The 20,795-nt window shown below is 49.8% G+C and overlaps 1 protein-coding gene across 1 annotated transcript in view; it reads left to right on the top strand.

Moving 5' to 3' along the window:
* MYO5B (myosin VB) overlaps positions 1-20,795 on the top strand; it is a 200,145-nt gene that overhangs the window by 72,232 nt on the left and 107,118 nt on the right. Inside the window, 3 exon segments of the mRNA XM_052660247.1 lie at positions 3,824-3,931; positions 8,900-9,009; positions 14,509-14,774. Of these exon segments, the coding sequence (XP_052516207.1) occupies positions 3,824-3,931; positions 8,900-9,009; positions 14,509-14,774 (484 nt within the window).

Below are 20,795 nucleotides of genomic sequence, written 5' to 3'. Positions count from 1 at the left end.
AGTTTAGTAGTGTTCTTGGAGTCGCAGACAACTCTAGTACATCAGCTGATACTTTTGATAATGAGTTAGGTTGTATCTATGGCTAAGCAATGGGATGTCATAGATAACCATCTCCTTAGCAGGGTGATCAAGGAATGGCTGCCAGGCCTGGCCAAACCCTGGGTGAGCCTGCCCCTAAAAACCCTATGGCGCTCAGTTTGCCTGTCTGGAAAATGGGAGTAAATATACATTTGGCCCTCCATATCTGCGGTTTCTACTTCGTGGATTCAGCAAACCAAAATTCAACCCACAGTTGTAGAGGGCTGATTGTACTACAGCATTTTATATAAGTTGCTCAGTTGTGTCTGACTCTTTGTGACCCCATGGACTATAGCCCGCCAGGCTCCTCTGTCCAGGGGATCCTCCAGGCAAGAATACTGGAGTGTTTTGCCATTCCCTTGTCCAGGGGATCTTCCCGACCCAGGGAGCAAACCTGGGCCTCCTGCTCTGCAGACAGATCCTTTACTGTCTGAGCCGCTGGGGAAGCGCTATTTTATATAAGAGACTTCAGCATCTGAAGATTTTGGTATCTGTGTGGGGTCCTGGAACCAACCCTTTATGGATACACAGTTCAGTTCAGTCACTCAGTTGTATCCGACTCTTTGCGACCCCATGAATCGCAGCACGCCAAGCCTCCCTGTCCATCACCAACTCTCAGAGTTCACTCAGACCCACGTCCATCGAGTCCGTGATGCCATCCAGCCATCTCATCCTCTGTCGTCCCCTTCTTCTCCTGCCCCCGATCCCTCCCAGCATCAAAGTCTTTTCCAATGAGTCAACTCTTCACATGAGGTGGCCAAAGTACTGGAGTTTCAGCTTTAGCATCATTCCTTCCAAAGAAATCCCAGGGTTGATCTCCTTCAGAATGGACTGGTTGGATCTCCTTGCAGTCCAAGGGACTCTCAAGAGTCTTCTCCAACACCACAGTTCAAAAGTATCAATTCTTCGGCCCTCAGCCTTCTCCACAGTCCAACTCTCACATCCATACATGACTACTGGAAAAACCATAGCCTTGACTAGACGGACCTTAGTCAGCAAAGTAATGTCTCTGCTTTTGAATATGCTATCTAGGTTGGTCATAACTGTTCTTCCAAGGAGTAAATGTCTTTTAATTTCATGGCTGCAGTCACCATCTGCAGTGATTTTGGAGCCCAAAAAAAATAAAGTCTGACACTGTTTCCACTGTTTCTCCATCTATTTCCCATGAAGTGATGGGACCGGATGCCATGATCTTTGTTTTCTGAATGTTGAGCTTTAAGCTAACTTTTTCACTCTCCTCTACAGGGACGGCTGTATTCAGTCATCCTCATACAGACACTGTAAAAATCATCAAACGAGGTGTTTTGAAAGATAAATGTGAAGGGGGCATAGAATTGGTGTTTTATTAAACCTCTGAAGCTGTTAACAATACTCTGTGTCAGAGCTTCCAGGGTGATGAGAATGAAAGATCTAAATTTGCCATCTTCCACAAAGACCTAATGTCACTTGCTTCATCAAAATGGGCTTTTGCTGTGGCCGTGAGTGAGCTCGGGGCTGAAGCCCTTCATCTCCCAGCTCAGGTGCCTGCAGTCATCAGGGGGAGTTGAAACGACCCCTCCAGGAAGCCCGCCCTCATTAAACGAGACTGCTATTATGCTGTTTATTCTTGTGTACAGTGTTCCTTGCTCGTGTGTGAGACTGGGGTTTGGGGCTGAGTTCTGCTGCTTCCTTGCTGGGCCTGATAGTGTGGACTGGGCCGGTGGGAGGAATTGGCAGAGTGCAGTGCTCACTGGAGCATAGAATCGGAGGTGGGGAGTGGAGAAATCTGGCAGGCGAGGTTGGCAGGGCCTGAACGAGTGGAGCCCGAGGAGTGGCAGTGAGGAAGCTGTTGGATCTGGGACGTAGAGGTGGCGAAGGAAGGAAGAGCCCTGGGTCTGGAGTGTTTGGAGGAAGCCACTTAATCAAAGGTCCGGGAGGCCCTTCTCGGGAGCTTGACCTTTGCCTTGAGGGCAGTGGTCTCCACAGAGCGTTCGGCAGGGAGTGGTGTGATCAGTTTCCGGCGATTTGGAGGAGGGTTTTGAAAGGACAGGAGCAGACGCCAGGGGAACTTTTGCAACAGTTCCCAGACAACAGGAGCTGAAGGTCAGGCCCGGGGCAGTGGCGGTCAGGAGGGAGGAAGGAAAGAGAGTGAAGAAAATCTTCGGAGATCAAGTCAGAAGGACTGGTATTGAAGGGGGTTGCCGGGAAGCTGTGCTGAAGCCCTTGTAGCTAATGTACCATCAACCGTGTGTGCCCAGGTCAAGAGAAGATCTTTGAGCTGGTGTTTGCAGGGGCGGAAGGAAAACAGCCAGTGTCCAGTGTTGGCATCTTATCAAATCCAAGCCCTGCACAGGGTTGTAGCCCCACAGAGGTGCTAGTTTGTGGAAAGTGTAAGTGACTTTCGAGGGTAATGTTGATTGGCTGCAACTGTTGCCTGAAACGCTGGCTTCTGAGCCCTGGGGTGCAGACGCTGCCCGGCTCACTGCTCCATGCGCTCCCCTGAGGGCGCCTCTGGATCGATAATTGGGTGCCTGCTCACTCCCCGTCCAGGCGGTGAGCAGAGGCCTGACGGAAGAGGAATTAAACTGAGGGTTGAGGGCAAGCACTGAGCCTCAACCTGGGTTTGCACACATGCTTAAATAGCTCACGGTGCCCTAACGTTTAAAACAAAAAAGGCTGTGTCCCCCTGGGCACGTCACTGCCCTTCATGTGTTAAATGAAGCTGTCAGAGATTACAGATGGTCACGGAGGTCTGCTTCTAGGATGGGTGTACATTTTTTTTTTTACCATGTTTCTCAGAGCCTTTTAAAGATAAGTCTGCTGTAATTGAATTCTACTGTAATTGAACCAGCCATTTTATTTTATCATGTTTTTTCATGTATCCGTTTAACGCAAGCAACAGGTTCTCCACTGAAGTGTAGCTTTCTGTCTTTTGATCCTCAGTCTTCTGTCCCATTTGCTGTGGTCAATAAAGATGATATTTGAAACCCTGTTTGGCTCCACTTAAACGAGGCACCTAGAATAGTCAAACTCATAGAGTCAGAAAGTACATTGGTAGATGCCCAGGGGTGCGGGTGGGGTCAGGAGGGGGAGGGGGACTTAGTGTCTAATGGGGACAGAGTTTCGGTTTAGGAAGGTGAAAAATTCGGGAGGTGGGTAATGGCAAGATTGCACAGCAGTGTGAATGTACGCAGTGCCACTGGACCCTGTAGTTGGAAGAAAGTGAAAGTGAAGCTCGCTCAGTCATGTCCAACTCTTTGCGACCCCATGGACTGTACAGTCCATGGACTTCTCCAGGCCAGAATACTGGAGTGGGTAGCCTTTCCCTTCTCCAGGGGATCTTCCCAACCCAGGGATCAAACCCAGGTCTCCCGCATTGCAGGCAGATTGTTTATCAGCCGAGCTACAAGGGAAGCCCAAGAATACTGGAGTGGGTAGCTGGATTATCCCTTCTCCAGCGGATTTTCCCAACCCAGGAATTGAACCGGAGTCTCCTACATTGCAAGTGGATTCTTTACCAACTGAGCTATGAGGGAAGCCCCAAACTCTGTAGTTAAAATATGATTAAAATAGTATGTTTTATGTAACTCTTACCACAATTTAAAAAAAAGATGAAATTTGAAAGGGTTCCACATCTTGCTGGGAATAAACTCTGGCCTGGGACAGCTTGCCCCGGGGCTAGGCATGCTTGGGGGCGTGCTCTGCGGTGACCCTGGGACGCAGCATCCCCCCCGTGCCTGACCCCTCACTTCCCTTCCCACTGCAGCCTGTGCTGAGGACTTCTTCTACACGTCACAGGGAGGAAACACGGTCATCGAGGGTGTGGATGATGCTGAGGACTTTGAGAAGACTCGACAAGCCTTCACGCTCGTTGGTAAGGAGCTTGGGGATGGGGAGAAGGGACCAAAGGGTTGATTTCACGGAGAAGAAAGCTCAGCAATGTCCTGCTTGGCTTACCAAGCTTAATAAGCTGGTGGGGAAGCCCTCTGGCTCCTGGTGAATATCTTCTTCTTTTTATTCTACCCGAACCCGCAGGCTCCCAAGCTGTTGGTGTGGAGCTCTTATGCCCTTTCTTAACAATAGGATTTGAGCGTTGATCTCTTGGATCAACCATGGACCACCATGGACTGCCTCCCCACCCCCCACCCCCACCCCCCCCCCCCCCCCCCCGCCCCTTTCACTCCTGCAGGGCATGAACACAAACCGAGGGGAGACGTATCTCTTTTGTGTTGTGGTCTGGGTTTGAAGCAGTGTATTCTAGCAGAAAGAACGTGCCCTAGGGGCTGAAACTACCTATGAACCACCACTGTGGGATCCAACTTGGAAATGGAGCGTAAAGACCTGGCAGCTCTGTAATTCAGGCAGTGTTATGTCTGTTAATGCTGTTTCCATCTCGAGCTTAGCAGTGGAATCCATAAAACGAGAATTTCTCTCTGTTCTTCTCAGTCCTAAAGGGCAGTTCAGTTCAGTCACTCAGTCGTGTCCGACTCTTTGCAACCCCATGGATTGCCGCAGGCCAGGCCTCCCTGTCCATCACCAACTCATGGAGTTTGCTCAAACTCATGTCCGTTGAGTCAGCAGTAGAGCTAGAGGAAAGTGGCCCCTTCTCTGGCCAGTTCTGGGGGAGAAGAGCCCCAAGGTGGTAGGCAATCCATGCTCAACTGGGAAGTTGAAGTGGTAAATTCCTGGGACCTGCAGCCAACAAAGGGGAAGCTTGGGAAGTTAGCCTGAAATCCACAGAGTGGCTCAGGGGGCCCTGGTGCTTTTCCCAGCCCTTCCCTGATGAACGTTTGGCCTCTGAGAGGTCTGATCAACCTAGAGCAGTATTTCTTAGGTTCTTTGGGGATCAGAATCTGCCTGCAACGCAGGAGACCCAGGTTTGATCCCTGGGTTGGGAAGATCCCCTGGAGAAAGAAATGTCAACCCACTCCAGTATTCTTGCCTGGAGAATCCCATGGACAGAGGAGCCTGGCAGGCCACAGTCCATGGAGTTGAGAGCGACTAACACTTTGCACTTTTACTTTGGGGATCAGGGACATTTCATCCAAGGTCCAAATAAAACATGGCTGAACAGGGCTCACCCTGATCACCACATGGGGAGAAAAGCAGGACTTCCTGTGCTGAAGTCTGAGTGCCGTTCCCTTCTCTGGATAACTGGTGGATATATATGGTTTGCCTTTTGTATCCATGAGACAGAAACCACACTAGTTATCCCAACAGAGTAAAATTACTGTAATTGTTAACAAGAGCAGTAGTAGATAACTAGCTATTAAATAAGAGGATTTCAGGGGCCCAGAAATAGTGGGTGTAAAAGAACCATCTTGAGGGTGAGGAGGAGATTCCGTGCAGGAGCTAGTGAAGAGGAGAGCCCCACACCCACACCAGGCTGATTTCCAACTCTTGTAGGGGATGCAGCTGCCCTAAGGTCAGGAAGCCCTCTGGTGGTGAAGGAAGCTACCGCAGGGTGTGAACCAGCCCCAGTCTGTATAAGCAGACTGCAGTATACCCCAGGGTGTGGTAGAGCCAGAACTTCTCAGAAGCAGCTTCTAATGAGGGGGGCCTGGCCTGTGGACACAGCTGGTTTCTCAGCTGAGAGGTGCCCAGGCTGCCAGGATGAGTGCTGATGACCCCAGGGACCAGTTCCAGTTCAGTCATTCAGTCGTGTCTGACTCTTTGCGACCCTATGAACTGCAGCATGCCAGGCCTCCCTGTCCATCACCAACTCCCGGAGTCCACCCAAACCCATGTCCATTGAGTCGGTGATGCCATCCAACTATCTCATCCTCCGTTGTCCCCTTCTCCTCCTGCCCTCAATCTTTCCCAGCATCAGGGTCTTTTCCAATGAGTCAGCTCTTTGCATCAGGTGGCCAAAGTATTGGAGTTTCAGCTTCAACATCAGTCCTACCAATGAACACCCAGGACTGTTTTCCTTTAGGATGGACTGGTTGGATCTCCTTGCAGTCCAAGGGACTCTCAAAAGTCTTCTCCAACAGCACAGTTCAAAAGCATCAATTCTTCTGCGCTCAGCTTTCTTCATAGTCCAACTCTCACATCCAGACCAGACCCAGGAAGGGGAAAGCTGCTCTCGCCTGGTGGAGTCCCCGCAGCGCCCTCTACTGGCCAAGTGTCATATGCCACCCGCAGGCCAAGAGGAAGTGTTCACAGGGTCTAGGTCCAGTGTGACCAAGCAGGGCAGAGAAGGGCAGCTTTGAAGCTGAGAGATACCAAATTGAGGACAGGCACCCCTGAGTTTCCCCAGCATCACACAGCTGTTTTATTCCCCAGAGCTGGGGAGCAGGTTTAGAGGAGACTCGACGCCGAGCAGGATAGCATTCTGTGCAGAAGGGAGAAGGGCCCCTGTGTGGGTGGTGGGCATGAGCTGATGAAGGTTGTGCCCTCCAAAGCCCTAAGGAGACTCGGTCCTTAGATTGCCAAAGCACATGGAATTTGTAAAATTAATTACTTTAATAAGCCACTCTTCCCTACTCTTTAATAAGCCCTGTCCCATCTTTCAAATCCCAGAGTTTGGCAAAGTTTTTCTTAAAGGACATGATAGTAAATATTTTGGGCCTTCTGGGCCACGTGATTTTGTAGCAACTACGCAGTCATCGTGGTGTAAAAGTAGCCATAGGCAAAATGTAAAAGTAAGAACTGACAGTATTCTAGTAAAACTTTTTCTAGAAAAACCAGCGGTGGGCCACGAGCCATAGGCGATCAACCCATATTTTACTCTTTCGGTTTTAGTGTTTGATTATTTTTGATTTGTTTTGTTGCTCCCCAGAAAGAGGTGCAGCATATTCAGATAATCCTGTGTTAAGAAGGGACTGTCTGATCAGTACAGTGCAGAAATCCTAGCTACTGTTAGGATTCTACCACTTAAATTCATACCATGACAGGGTGGTTAGGGCTTGGGAAGCTGACACATCATTGGTTCCTAAGAATAAGTGAAGGGGAGAGGAAAGTGACGGGCTTAGCACCCACTTCCCTTGTTCTTCTATGGGACTTACTGGAGAGCCCTCTGAGCGCCAATCGCAAGCCTGGCGCTTTAACCCCTAAGCAGGTATGTAACCTCCTGTCTTGTCCTGGGTTTCAGCCTCTGGCTTTAACCTGTCTTCCTTTTGCCAGTCAAGTTACATTGAACCAGGGCATGTGCCTAAATGTTCACCCTCTGGCTGTTTTTCTGGTTTGTTAGCTTAAATAAAACCAGATGTTGGAATGATGCATACGTTTCTGTAGACATGTGTAAGCACTTGCCCTCTGTGTAACAAGTATCAGTATCATCATCCTACTACCCATGTTCCTGAGCACCTGTTGTGTGCCGGGCACTGGGGATATAATGAAACAAGAACAGGAATTCATTGTAATTTTTAAAATTTGTATGTTTTGAAGATATTGGGTAATAAAAATTAAAAAGTAAATCCCTCACCCTGTGAAGTTTAGACAGTGTGTGTGAGTTGCTCAGTCATGTCTGACTCTTTGTGACCCCGTGGGCTGTAGCCCACCAGGTTCCTCTGTTCATGGGGATTCTCCAGGCAAGAATATTAGAATGGGTTGCCATTTCCTCCTCCAGGGGATCTTCCCAACCCAGGGATCAAACATAGGTTCTCCTACATTGCAGGTAAATTCTTTATCATCTGATCCACTGGGAAGCCCAACATTATTAACATCTAGAGTTAATTTGTCTAGTTCATGGTTGGGTTGTCCACTTTATTGATTATCTGAGTAAAGCTTTGATCCTTGCATGACACATCTTTTCTGCCATTTATATAGGTGTCACTGACTTTTTTTATTTTAGCTTGAGTGAATTAATATCTTAAAAATAAGTAACTGCCTCTGGGGAGGAATTTGGTGGTAATTGTATTATCTCTTAAAGTGAATGGTAGGTTGACTGGTGTTCACTCTATTGTCTGAAGCCTTTTTTAAGTCTGAAATATTAGGTAATTCAGAAAGAAATGATGGGACTTCCCTGGTGGTCCAGAGAGTTTGACTCTGAGCTTCCAAAGTATGGGACTGGCGTTCGATCCCTGCTTGAGGAACTGGATCCCACATTCCGCAACTAAGAGTTTGCATGCCACAAGGAAAGATCCCACATGCCACAGTGAAGACCCATTGAAGCCAAATGGATAAATAAATATTTTAAAAGAAGAAGTAATACCTTAAAGCTAAATTTAAATGTTAAGACATTATCCATGTCTTTGATGACTTACATGCATAAGTAACAAAATTGACAGTAGGTATTTGCTGCCAGTGGCTCCGGAATAGGTATGTGTATCTCTAACTGAAGGAGTATATAGTGTCGTAAACAGTAGCCCCAGGGGGACAGCCAAGGGACAGCCAAGGGACAGCTGGCTGTCCAGCCTGTAACAGTGTCCCCAGGAGAAATTCTCCTCTTCTTCCCCCGTTGGCACTTCAGATGTGTGCCACAGATGTTTGTGGGATATTATATTGAGAGAAAAATGACTGCAGATAAATGACCATTCGTATTAAACTCATAAGAAATATCCGTAAAGCGCTTGGTTGAAATAAAGCCCAAAACAGGTCTGCACGATTGCCGCCTCTCCTTTGCTCTCAGAGAAGTTAAAATGGTCCTGCGACCCATCTGGTTTGATCAGGACAATCACCATGAAGATATTTCTCTTTTAGTCCAAGGAGCCCCTTTGCCCTCTGAGCTGTTATTGTGAGAGGTAATTACTTGGTGAGGATCCTGGATCATTTTAGGGAGTCATTGGCCTGGAAAGGAAAATGCAACATTTTTTTTTTCCAAGTCCTTAAAAAGAAAGTAAAACCTCCTTTCTATCCTACCGTGGATATTGAGTGTCATTCATTTTTTTTTTTCCCCCAGGAGTGAGAGAGTCCCATCAGATAAGCATTTTTAAGATAATTGCTTCCATCCTGCACCTTGGAAATGTGGAGATTGAAGCCGAGCGTGATGGTGAATCCTGTAGAGTCTCAGTAAGTTGCCCTCCAGCACGGGAGATAACACGTGCACACTCCACTCTGTCCCTCCAGTTTTGTACAACTGAGATGTCTTTGCACTTAGAGGACATTCATAGGTTATTTATTCTTAAGAGTAAAACGGTTTCTGTTTCCTTGCTGATAATTTTTTTAAGGAGCAAATCCTTTTCAAATCAGCTGCCATCAAGGTTCTGTCACTGAGGGCAGGGAATTTAGGGGTTATTCAATAAATTCTTTTTGATGGTTTGGTTTCCCAAGTATCCTGAAGTCCATGAGATTCTACAGAGTGTGTTCAGCTCATGAGTACTTCTGGTCTGTGCTTGCTGGGACGTGAAAGGGTATTGGACACCATGCTGGTGACTGACCCCAAGGAGCTTACAGTCTAATCGGGTAGGCAGGATTGAAGACAACAGTGGCCAGGATTTTGGCAGCACAAAGGAGAATATTGAGACATCTATAAGACTGTGTTGCACGCTGTGAAGTGCTCTGTAGATGCTCTTAATGACTGTTTCCCTGGTGCCTTGTCTATGGTAGATAGAAGAATGTCTACATGGGTGGGTGGGGGAGCACTGCCAGTCACAAGCAGTACAGACAGCGTGCTGTGTGCTCTCTGCTGTGTGATGGTGTCAGGCTGGACTGAACTGGTCTTCTGACCCTCATGAGTGAGTCTGCAGTTGCTTATTTTAGGTCTTTTGTGTCCATTTATGGCCAAGTCCTGGGAGGTACAAAGTACGATTCTTGCTGCCAAAGACTTGGAATTGAAACAACTGGGGAAATACAGAAGACGGTGCTGTGGATAATGAACCTGGCCATGAGCGTCGTCGCCACTCACAAGCTGATGCTTTTCCCGCTGTGCATTTTATAACTCAGCTAAACCGGGCCCTGCCTCAGAGGAGAGGAAGACCTGAGTGGTAGCTGGCCTTTGACCGAGCTCATCACCCATCCCACCCCCATACATCTTCCCTAAAAGAGACAAAATAGCTTTGGGTTTGGAGCCCAGGAGGGCTGCCAGCACCCTCAGCATGGGATCTGCAGTCCGTGTGAAAGCAGGAAACGCTGGAGCTGGGCCATGCTTGGTGGCCCCAGACGTGGATGTGCGTGTGCCTGTGTGTGTATGCGTGCGTGTGCCACAGGGCAGTGCAGTTGGCAGTGACGATGCTGTGAGACAGACTGTGGTGAGTGGAGAAGACCCTGGTGCCGTGCTGATGTGGGGAGTGATGGATGGGCCCTAGTACAAGCCAGACACCCCCTGGCCTGCGTATTTAGAGCACAGACCATGCTTGCCTCTCTACCGCCCCCCCCCCACCCCTGTAAATGTCCCCTGGTTCCTCAGGGCACCTGTTCTCTGCCTCTTGCCGGGGACAGGTGAGTCTGGGAAGGTTGGCGTTGGAGAGCTCCTGTGTTGGTGGAGAAATGCAGGAACGGTGACAGATGTCCCCTGGCCTCCCCCCCTACCCCGGTCTCCTCCTTCTCAAGGTCACAGCCTGGCCACACCCCCATCGTGGGTTCTTACCGCATTCACGCCTCTCCTCGGACCCTCTCAGGGTGGTGGTTCTTTTACATTTATTATGTGCTGGTTTGCTGCATCTCTGCCCCTCGTGAGACTCCAAAGCCCATGAGAACATGGACTGTTCTTCTGACTGTGGTTGTGCCAGCACCCAGCACAGGGCCCAGGACTCGGTGGACACCCCCCAAGCAGATGAGTGGCTGGCGGGGGCTCCCTTGGCTCAGCGAGGGGCGCAGTGAGCCAGTGGAGGGGTCCTGGGGGTGGTTGATGGCGAAGCAGGAGGACCAGGGCCAGAGAGCCTCTGGGCACCTGTGCTCAGGGGTGGGGTGGGGCCCCCTCCCTCGAAAGCTAAGGCTCCGCTAGCAAGTGAAGTGTCGCTCTGATCTTCTAGCGGATTCCCACACCAGCCTCTGCAGGGCCCTCCAGGGGAGAAGGCACGTGAATGTTCACTGGCGGTAGCACATCGATGCCTGCTTCGCCCTCTAAGCTCAGGGACTGTGTCTGCTGTTCTCCAGCCCTGACACACATTGGCACCCACAAGTGTCTGTGCAAAGGCTGTGAGGGAGGGGTATCGGGCACACTTGGAGAGGGGACAGAGGACACAGGTGGTGGTGAAGGGACGGGGGAGGATGCCTGGCAGCTGGAGGCTTGGACACCACGTGGTGCAGGAGGCCCTTACCTGAGAGGTGATGGGAGTCAGGATTTGAGCACAGGTCTGTGGTCTAGGCGGGTCTCACTTTCCAGTTAGAGGCTGTGTCAAGAACTAACTGGGAGAGAGAAGTCTTGGGTCAGGACTGCCAGGATTCAAACTCGGGTTCTGCCGTTTATTGATAGTGACTCCCCTTTGAATCTGTGTCCTCGTTGCAGGTGGGGGCACTTGGCACAGGGCTCGAGGGCTTGAGTCCTTGACTGTTCTCATCCGTCTTGTTACATCACTCTCCTTCACGGGATTGGAGAAACTAAGACCCAGAGAGAGGAACTCTTTCTCTAAGATCATCATGACGGTTCAAGGCAAAGCCAAGTCAGAGCCTGGCCCGTGCTCTCTCCCCCAGACCACCGCCAGCGTTGCTTCTCAGTCCCTGAGGGCTGAGCGGTCCTCCACCAGCCTGGGGTCCGCCCCCTCGGTGCCCGGCACAGTGCTGGGCACACCGTGTGCGCTCGGGAAATGCTTCACTAAACGGTTGGTAGCGATTCCGGTTTATGCCTCGGGCACGTAGGGTGGACCTCCTGCTGGAAAGGCTGTGGGTCCCGATGCACTGTGCCTTCTGCTCGGTGGTTTTTATTTGTAATTAAAGCATGAAAATATGTCCCCTGCCTGCCACAGTTACCTTGGATACAGCAGCATGCGATTACTTGGACACCAGAGGCAATCTGTTTCTTGAATTTGGCAATTAAGGCCCACAAAACTCATCTGCTGCCTGTGATGCTGGCCATTTGTGATGGGTTTAGCGTCATTTAATTAAGCTTAAATGTAATTGCATGGCATTAAATCAGTTTCAGTCATCACCTTTAATCAACAGTCAGAAGTGGGTAATCTACGGCTAAGCCACACCCTACCACAGCGGATAAGAACCCATCCCGTGGTGACAATCAGACAGTTCCAGAACTCATGGTTCTTTCTGTACTGCGTTCACCTGAGAGATGACAGGGAAGGGAGAGAGGCTGTGGGCAGGTCTTGGGCGGTCATGTTTGCTGCTAGCAGGCTATTTACTTGTCAGGGAATCCAGCTCGGTGCTTTGCCTAGCAGTTAAGGACTTCTTGGTAACAAGTTAGATTAACAAGTTGGACACCTGCTACCTCCGAACCTGTTGCCTGTCAAGCTGTCCCCAGGCACTTAATGCTATCATATAGGGCTTTCTGTTTGCAGGAGAGGGTGGGTGGTGGTGGCAGGGTAGGGAAGAGCGGCAGGGTTAGAAGGCTGTTGGCCAGAAGTGGCCACAGCTGCCCCACCAGCTGAGTGAGTGAAAAGGCAGAGTCCTCCCACGCCCCCAGCCCAAGCTGATTCTCTGCCCACCCCCAGAGCCTGGTTAGGAGCTCTGGGCCACAGGCAGGGGGCTTCTATTTCACCCTGTTTTTTCTCATGTGAAAAATAAAGGGGATTGGATTAGAATGATGTTCCCTTAGTATTTTCCTAAGAACCTTAACCCTAGGCAATTTCTTAGGAAGTTAAGAGTCTTTGTCAATTAAGTTCAGGAAATGCTCTGTGAAATCTCTCTCTCTCTCTCTCCCCTCACCCCCCTCTCAGTGTCTGTGTGTGTGTGTCACAGGGTATGTTAACGAGCCCCTCCCACCATGTTCAACTTATGGTCACTGTCCTCACCCCTGCACTCTTGTTGGGTACAGCCAATTACTGGTCTTTGTAACTAATACTCCACAAGCCATACTCTGGAAAACCTCAGGCCTTCATGATTTGAAGAGTTCTTTCCCACTCTGACATTTTATTGTTTTGTAATTGTGTGTATTTGGGTAGATGGATTTTAAGTATCTGTAGGAGGGAAAATGGCCTGGGGCAGTGGTACAGTTATCTGTGTTAATTTTCACTGAACAGGCCCCACACTTACATCCTCCATGGCAGCCTCATCACTAAACGAGTCCCCCAAGCAATTCAGGGCCAGTAGGAGGTAGCTCAGGGTCTTCCCGGATTGCCTTGCCTTTCCACCTTGGAGTCCTGAAGCTCTCCAGCAGGCTCATGGCTGGGTTATCAGCTTTCCCTGGAGGAGTCAGATGTGGGAATGAATACAGCAAAAACCTGGAGAGGAAAAGCAGGTTTTCTGGGGGGAGTCATGAATGGGCAGCAAGGGTGACCCAGGAGACTCATACACTTGGGTGAGATAAGACTCTGGGTGACTTGGTTATCAATGACTCAGGGCCAGGTGGTAAGATTTGGTACTTTGGGTAAGTAAGGGTCAGGATCACATGCAGCTGGCTACCTGGGTGAGTTCTTGCACTTCTCTGGGACTCAGCTTCTCACCTGTACGGCGAGGCATTCCTATTTTCCCCAGCTCTAAACATGAATGTAGGTTATAGCATTCCGAGTGTTCTTCCCTGGTCAAAACTGGTCCCTTACTTTTACCATTTGTCCTAGCTTTCCACTAAAATCACTTTTTTTTCCACGTGGCAAATGCTGAAAGAATATAAATAAGTTTGGGGCTATGTGTTTAGTATCACATATAAGTTTAGTGGAAGTCTGAGGTTAAGATGAAAGCAGCTCTGCTTGGCGACTTAGGACAAGGGCAGTGTCCGTGCGCTATTGCCGACCAGGGTAGGGGGTCAGCCCAGGGCTCGTTGCTGAGCACGCTGCTCTGGGCTGTGGGTCAGTTCAAGATAATGCTTGAAACTGAGGCCCTCTCCTGGGCTGTGGACAGAGCACTGCTCTGCAGCTGGAAGTTACAGTCACTGTGATTCTGCCTTCTAGCCCCTTACTCTTGGTGGATTATCCATTCCTAAGCTCTCAGTTCTCATTCTGCTCCCTTCCCTTGAAAACCCTCTCCTCCTGTTACCCTGCGGCCACTGGCAGTGGAGGAGGGGACAGGGCAAACGCAGAGGTGTTTTTTAAAGCCCTGCTGATCACTTGGTCCTTAGCGGGCTCTTAGGGCTTCCCTGGCGGCTCAGAGGTTAAAGCGTCCGCCTGCAGTGCGGGAGAGCCGTGTTCGATCCCTGGCTTGGGAAGATCCCCTGGAGAAGGAAATGGCAACCCACTCCAGTATTCTTGCCTGGAGAGTCCCATGGACAGAGGAGCCTGCTGGGCTACGGTCCACAGGCTTGTAAAGAGTCAGACACGACTGAGTGACTAACACCAGCGGGTATTATCAGTTTGAGCCACACTCTCTGGGTCCTGATGATCACTCGGGTGTCAGAGTGCAGGAGACGGTGGGGGCAGTGGCTGGGGATGAAGGGGGGTTCTGGGGGGCCTAGAGTTGGCGAGAGGGGGAGAGGGCGTGGTCTGTCCTCCAAGCCCCACCTGAACCCTTCTCCTGGGTCTCTTCCAGCCTGAGGATGAACACCTGAGCGACTTCTGCCGCCTGCTGGGCGTGGAGCACAGCCAGATGGAGCACTGGCTGTGCCATCGCAAGCTGGTCACCACCTCGGAGACCTACGTCAAGACCATGTCCCTGCAGCAGGTGGTCAACGCACGCGACGCCCTGGCCAAGCACATCTACGCCCAGCTGTTCCACTGGATCGTGGAGCATGTCAACAAGGCCCTGCATACCTCCCTGAAGCAGCACTCCTTCATTGGAGTCCTGGACATCTATGGGTAGGCCTGCGCCACTTCCTGCCGATCGCTGGTGTCTTCCTGCTGGCATCTTCCAGCCGGCGGGGACCTCGGAGACCTTCTTGAGGGTTCTTAACCAGGAGATTGTGAAATATGGGGGGGAGAGGGCATTTGAGATTGTCACAGTGACCAGGTCACTACTGGCACTTGGTGGCCCAAGGCCAGGGTGCTAGGTGTCCGATAGTATGGAGGACAGTCCCACGGAAAAGTGGACCATGTCAAACACCTGTGGCTCCCCCACTGAGAAACCTTGCAGGCACCCCTTTGTCCTACTGGGAAACTGAGGTTCAGAGAGGGCAGGGGCTAGCCCAGTATCAGACCGGAGGTTTCTGTGAACTTGCATTCAGGTTTTGTGTTTCAGTTAGGTTTTATTTAAGTCTGTCGTCCAACCTCATTCACTATATCACCAATCAGGGTGATTGTTTTAGTACTGTAATCGTGCCCAGTGCTGTATAGATTGATACTGTGGGTAGTCATTCCTCAAGTTCCTCTTCATTTCACAATTCTAGCCTGGTGGAAATGACTGTTATCATAGTGTGTCTTGCAGGGAGAGGCAACCTGGCACGTGGAAAGTGTTCTTCAATAGGCACTGGGAGACTGCCTTTTAGACTCAGAGCCGTCACCAGCTCACTGAATGACCCTCTGCAGATCACAGCCCCTCTGGTCTTGAGTTTCCATTGATCAAAACTAACAGAGCCAGCTGTGTTTTGAGCCACAGTCTCTCTGAAATTCATTCCAGGTCCTTCTGGAATTGCTTAAAATGATGCATGCTGGGTTTAAACCTCACTGGTGCTTCTTTTATGATCAATGTCCTGCCCTCATGAAGCTAATGACAGATGAAATCCCCTGGATTCTTTATATCCTAAGAGTCATGGCTTCTGTCTTCAAATAGGAATTCAGACCCATAGCAGTGCGGCATTGTAAAAGCCATGATGTTCTGGTAGAATCGAGCGTGTGGTGGACCAGTGGGGCTGGCGCTTGCCCTGTGTCCGACTGTAGCAGAGGAGAACCTCCTCTGGGAGCAGCTGCTTCCCTGAGCAGAGAGAGAGGCTGCCCGGTTCCATCTCTGCTGCTCGCGATCATCACGGGGCTTCCAGTGAAACCGTGGCAGGAATGCAAGAAGGACACGCGATTTCTGGCATCGCAAAGGCCTTGAGGACTCGCTAAAGAATTAAGTCACTGCACGAGAGTAATAGGGGAGACGACAGAAGACATTGCGGCAGGGTCCATGTGAGGGCTTGCACACTTCGTGCTGTGCGAGCGTCGAGACAGAAGAGCGCACGCTTGTTGGCACAGTCAGGACGGGCTTCCTGTGGAAGGTGGGGCTTGAACTGTGTCTTTCAGAGAGAGAAGAGAACACGGGCGCTGGGGGAGCCACTTGGGGAAGAGGCATTCGGTCCGGATGGTAGGGAAAAAGCCACTTCGCAGGCGAGGAGGAGCACAGGGCAGGATGGCCTGGGGAGCCCAGGACAGCGCTCCTGCTCGGGGCTCTGCAGGCCCTGGCTGAGCGGCTGTGGACACCCCGCCTCCCCTCTGCTCCGCCACTGTTGCTTTGGTTCAGCCCTTCTGGTTTCCCTGGGCCGAGCCGCGCAGAAGAGCCCGTGTGCCCTGGCAACGTCTGCTGAGCTGTCAGCGGTGAATTCTGTCATATCGTCCCTTGCCATGAGCATTTTCAGGTAATTGGGTTTCCAGAAAACTGCCCTTTCGCATTGCCTTCTGATGTAAGACCCAGAGAAAGTCAGGCGGCCGCATCTGACCCGGTTCTCTTAATCTCCCTGGGCAAGAATCTGGTTTTTTTCCTGAGTTTTCAGCGTGGGAAGATTAGCTTGGAGACTCCTTGTTGTTAGTAACGTAGAAATCCTATGGCTGCAGTGCCCCTGTTACACTGAACACTGTCACACCTCGCTTCTGTGAGAGGTGCCTACTGTCTCAGCAGTCCTGAGTTTACACAGACTGTTGCTCCCCTTCCAAGGGGTCTCCAGTGAGAGGCTTTGCTTACTAATGAGGCAGGTGGGTGACTCTGTGAGTTGGGTGCCTGGTACTGCTGAGTCTGAGGTGTCAGCTGGGCCTTTGCAAGCTGGGATTGTGTGTTCGTATTTGCCGTTTAATTTTTTTAAGTTTTTTTTTTTTTTTTTTTTTTTTTATGTGGACCAGTTTGAAGTCTTCTTTGAATGTGTTACAACATTGCTTCCGTTTTGCCATTTGGTTTTTTTGGCCGTGGGGTATGTAGGATCTCAGCGGCCGACCAGGAGTCAGACCTGCAACCCCTGCATTGGAAAGCGAAGTCTAACCACTGGACAGCTAGGGAAGTTCCCTACCATTTAATTTATTGGTTTTTACAATGGAGTTCATTTTCTCTGAGGCCCTGTGACCACGCAAAGGGGAGAAGTAGATAACAGCGAAGACTTGCCTGTGGTTTGAAGGGGCGCTTGTCGGTGGACGAATGGGGATCCACGGGACTCCGTGTCCTGTTTCTGGGGCAGGCTTCTGACCTGTCGCCCTCCTCTCCGTGTAGCCCTGGGTTCCTCTGAGAACTTGTGGCAGCTTTCCAGTGAGACCAGGTCCCCCTGCAGGAGCCCCGGTCAAGCCTCTCAGGCGTCCCCTCCCCTGCTTCTTCCAGGCACGCTGTGCTGTTTCTTCTGTTTAAAGTCCTTGTTCTTTCTCGGAAGCTAACTGGCTTTTTCGAACCTCGGCATAAAGCGGTCATATTTAGAAAGTGGTTCACCTCCTCCTGGGAAGAGAGATGCCGTTCGCGGTTCCTCCTCCAGCTCTCGGTCAGTCGGCCCCACACGCTGTGGGCAGAGTTCAGGATGGCGAGGTAGGTTCAGGGTTAACTCGCCGCCGTCCGACTGGGCCATTGGTTGCCAAAGCACTTAGGGACAGCCCTGAAGCTGCGTTTGCATGCTCCTCAGCAGTTCTAGTCTGCCGAGAAATCATTGTATAAATTTGGGCTTTCTTTTCTGGTCAGAGGGTGTGGGATGAACTCTTAGGAGATTAAAACCAAAAACTTCACCGCAACAAAGCAGGTGACTTGAATCTGGAGGTATTGGGTTTTTTTAAAATTAATTTATTTGTTTTAATTGGAGGCTAATTACTTTACAATATTGTAGTGGCTTTCACCATACATCAACATGAATCAGCCACAGGTGTACACGTGTCCCCCATCCTGAACCCCACCTTGGAGGTACTGGTTTTGATCCAACAGGTCAGTGACATCATTTATTAACCTGGGGGAAGATGGCAGCGCTTGGTGGAAGTTTGAGATTGACACTGGGCTGCTTGCAGTCCTCTCCCTCTCCCAGTCGTGCCGTCTTTCTGCTCTATTTCCCTTGGACTTGACACAGCTGCGAGGTGTCTTTCAGAGGCCTTCAGAAAAGACACGCTCTGAGAAACCCACGGAGCCTGTGCTCTCAGCTTCCTGAGAGGTGGGCCTCACACCCGACGCTCTGGCTCTGCGCCCTCTCTGACTGACCTCCTCCCTCCCCCCTCAAGCTCCTTCCTGTCGCTAGGCTGTATTTACAAACAGTATGGCTACAGGAAGGGATTCTTCCGTGGCATCCCAAAACTCCAGCGTTATTTTTTATTTTTGAGTTTCCCACCCAAGTCCCTGGAGAGGAAGGAGACTCTGTTTCCCGCCGTCTCCCGCTTGGTGTCTCAGCCCGAGCACGGGGACACCGTGATGCAAAACAAGATGCCCTTGGGATGACCTAATGCTTGTCTATTTTCTTACGGCTCCTTGTCACTGTGGGCAAAAGAGAGCTTGTGGAAGCTGGACAGAGTGGGAAGGAGGGCGGGGGTGGGATTCTGAATACATTAAACCCCACTGATGAAGAGGAAGGGAATAAAGGGTTCTCTCCCTCTCTGAAAGCGAAAGTCACTCAGTCGTGTCCAACTCTTTGCAACCCTGTGGACTATACAGTCCATAGAATTCTCTAGGCCAGAATACTGGCGTGGGTGGCCTTTCCCTTCTCCAGGGGATCTTCCCAACCCAGGGATCGAACCCGCATCGCAGGCAGATTCTTTCCTGGAGTGGGTAGCCTATCCCTTCTCCAGGGGATGTCCCCTGGCTAGAGCGTTTCCGGCTCATCAGTCAGGCTCATCCTGGAAGCAGGTCATACGTAGAGTAGGTGAGCCACTCCAGGTTTCCCTATAAATGTTCCTAGTGTTACTGTAGGACCTGCAGCTAGAATGAATAAACACTCACTTCCATATATATAAGCAAGCGGCATGTGAGCCAGCATCACACATACACACCTCCCCTTATCATGATGCTCTGACGGGCGGTTTGTTCAGACGGTAGCAAAGGCTGTGAGCACCTGAATCAATTATATGGGCCACGGCCACCTCCACCACCACTCTGACAAGCCCCCTGCTCAGAGGCCTGGCTCTCAGGCTCCTCTGGACACTCCCACACACCCAGTGTCCCGCCCCACCCCCCACCCCCTGCCACCTCTTGCTCTCCTGCCCCAGCTCCCAAAAAGTGCAAGGCAAGCCACAGCCAGAGCAATTTAGCCAACCCAAGCCAAGCTCTCTTCCTTGACTGCAGACCTGTGAAGCTGCCTGCAGGGTCTTTCTTACGAGGCAGGGGAGGAAATTCCCAGGGCAGACCAGGCGGCTCTTAGCTGGGGATTCCCTTTCAAGCCGCATTAATGTGCGTTTGCCTCTACAGGCTTGGTTAATTGCAGTCATAATCCTTTGTTCCTCTCCCCTCCTCGAGGCAATGAGAAATAAGTGGCTCCAGTTTGAGAAAGGTACACATTTATTTGTCTTTGACCTGAGGCTTCAGAATGCCAAGGTGGCAGGAGTCTTTGCCTTTGGCCGGCTCATTCTTGACCAGGACAGTTGATCCGGGAGACTTCTGGAGCAAGGCAAGGATAGATTCCTGCCTGATGCTGAGGGAAGCATGGGCCCTCAGAACAGGAAATGGGTTTGCTGGAATCTCCTATCCTTCCCAGTTCTTGTGTTACTTTCTCTGTAAACTTTAAATTTGTATCCTGGTCTATTCAGTGTTTTCTAATGATTTATGTTAAAAATTTTTTTAAAAATTGTAGTTTAAAAACCCACACAACATAAAATTTACCATCTTAACCACTTTTTTTTTATACAGTTCAATAACCTCAAGTATATTCGCATTTTTGTGCAGTTGATCTCTAGAACTTTTTCATGTTGGAAAAACTGAAACTCTATACCCGTTAAACAACTCCTGTCTTCTCTCCCCCACCCCCTAGGAGAAGGGACTTTCTGTCTCTATAATTTTGACACCTCTACATACTTCATGTAAATGAAATCATACAATACTTACCTTCTTGTGACTGGCTTATTTCGCTTAGCCTAATGTCCTCAAGATTCAACCATGTTGTAGTGTGCGGCAGGATTTCCTTCTTTTTTAAAGGTGAATAATACTAAATTGTATGCATGTACCACGTTTTATTTATCCATCCACTGATGGATGTTTGGGCTGCTTCTACCTCTTGGCTATTGTGATACTGCTGGAATGAACAAGGAAGGGTATGCAAATATCTCTTCTTTTAAACTCTTTAAGGTATATAGCCAGAAGTAGGATTGCTGGATTATGTAGTAATCCTGTTTTTAATCATTTGAGGATTATGTAGGAATATAGTACTTCTACTTTTAATTCTTTGAGAAAACTCCATGTTGTTTTATAGTAGCTGCATCATTTTACATTTTTACCGGTAGTGCCCAGAGGTGCTGGTTTCTCTACATCCTTGCCAGCTCTTGTCGTTTTCTGTTTTGTTTTGTTCTTTAATAGTAGCCATCCTAATAAGTATGAAGTGATTTTGATATGTATTTGATAGGTATGATTATGGTTTTGATATGCATTTCTCTAATAATTTTGACCATCTTTTCATATGCTTCTTGGCCATTCGTGTATCTTCTTAGAGAAATGTTTTAAGTTCTTGGCTCATTTTTAAATCAAGTCATTTACTTTTTTTGTTTTTGTGTTGTAGGACTTCTTTATATATTCTGAATATTAACTCCTTT

Source organism: Budorcas taxicolor, chromosome 22 (assembly GCF_023091745.1).
Source record: "Budorcas taxicolor isolate Tak-1 chromosome 22, Takin1.1, whole genome shotgun sequence".
NCBI classification, from domain to species: domain Eukaryota; kingdom Metazoa; phylum Chordata; class Mammalia; order Artiodactyla; family Bovidae; genus Budorcas; species Budorcas taxicolor.
The sequence above is the reverse complement of the archived record's forward strand: the minus strand, read 5'-3'. Positions and strand labels throughout refer to the sequence as shown.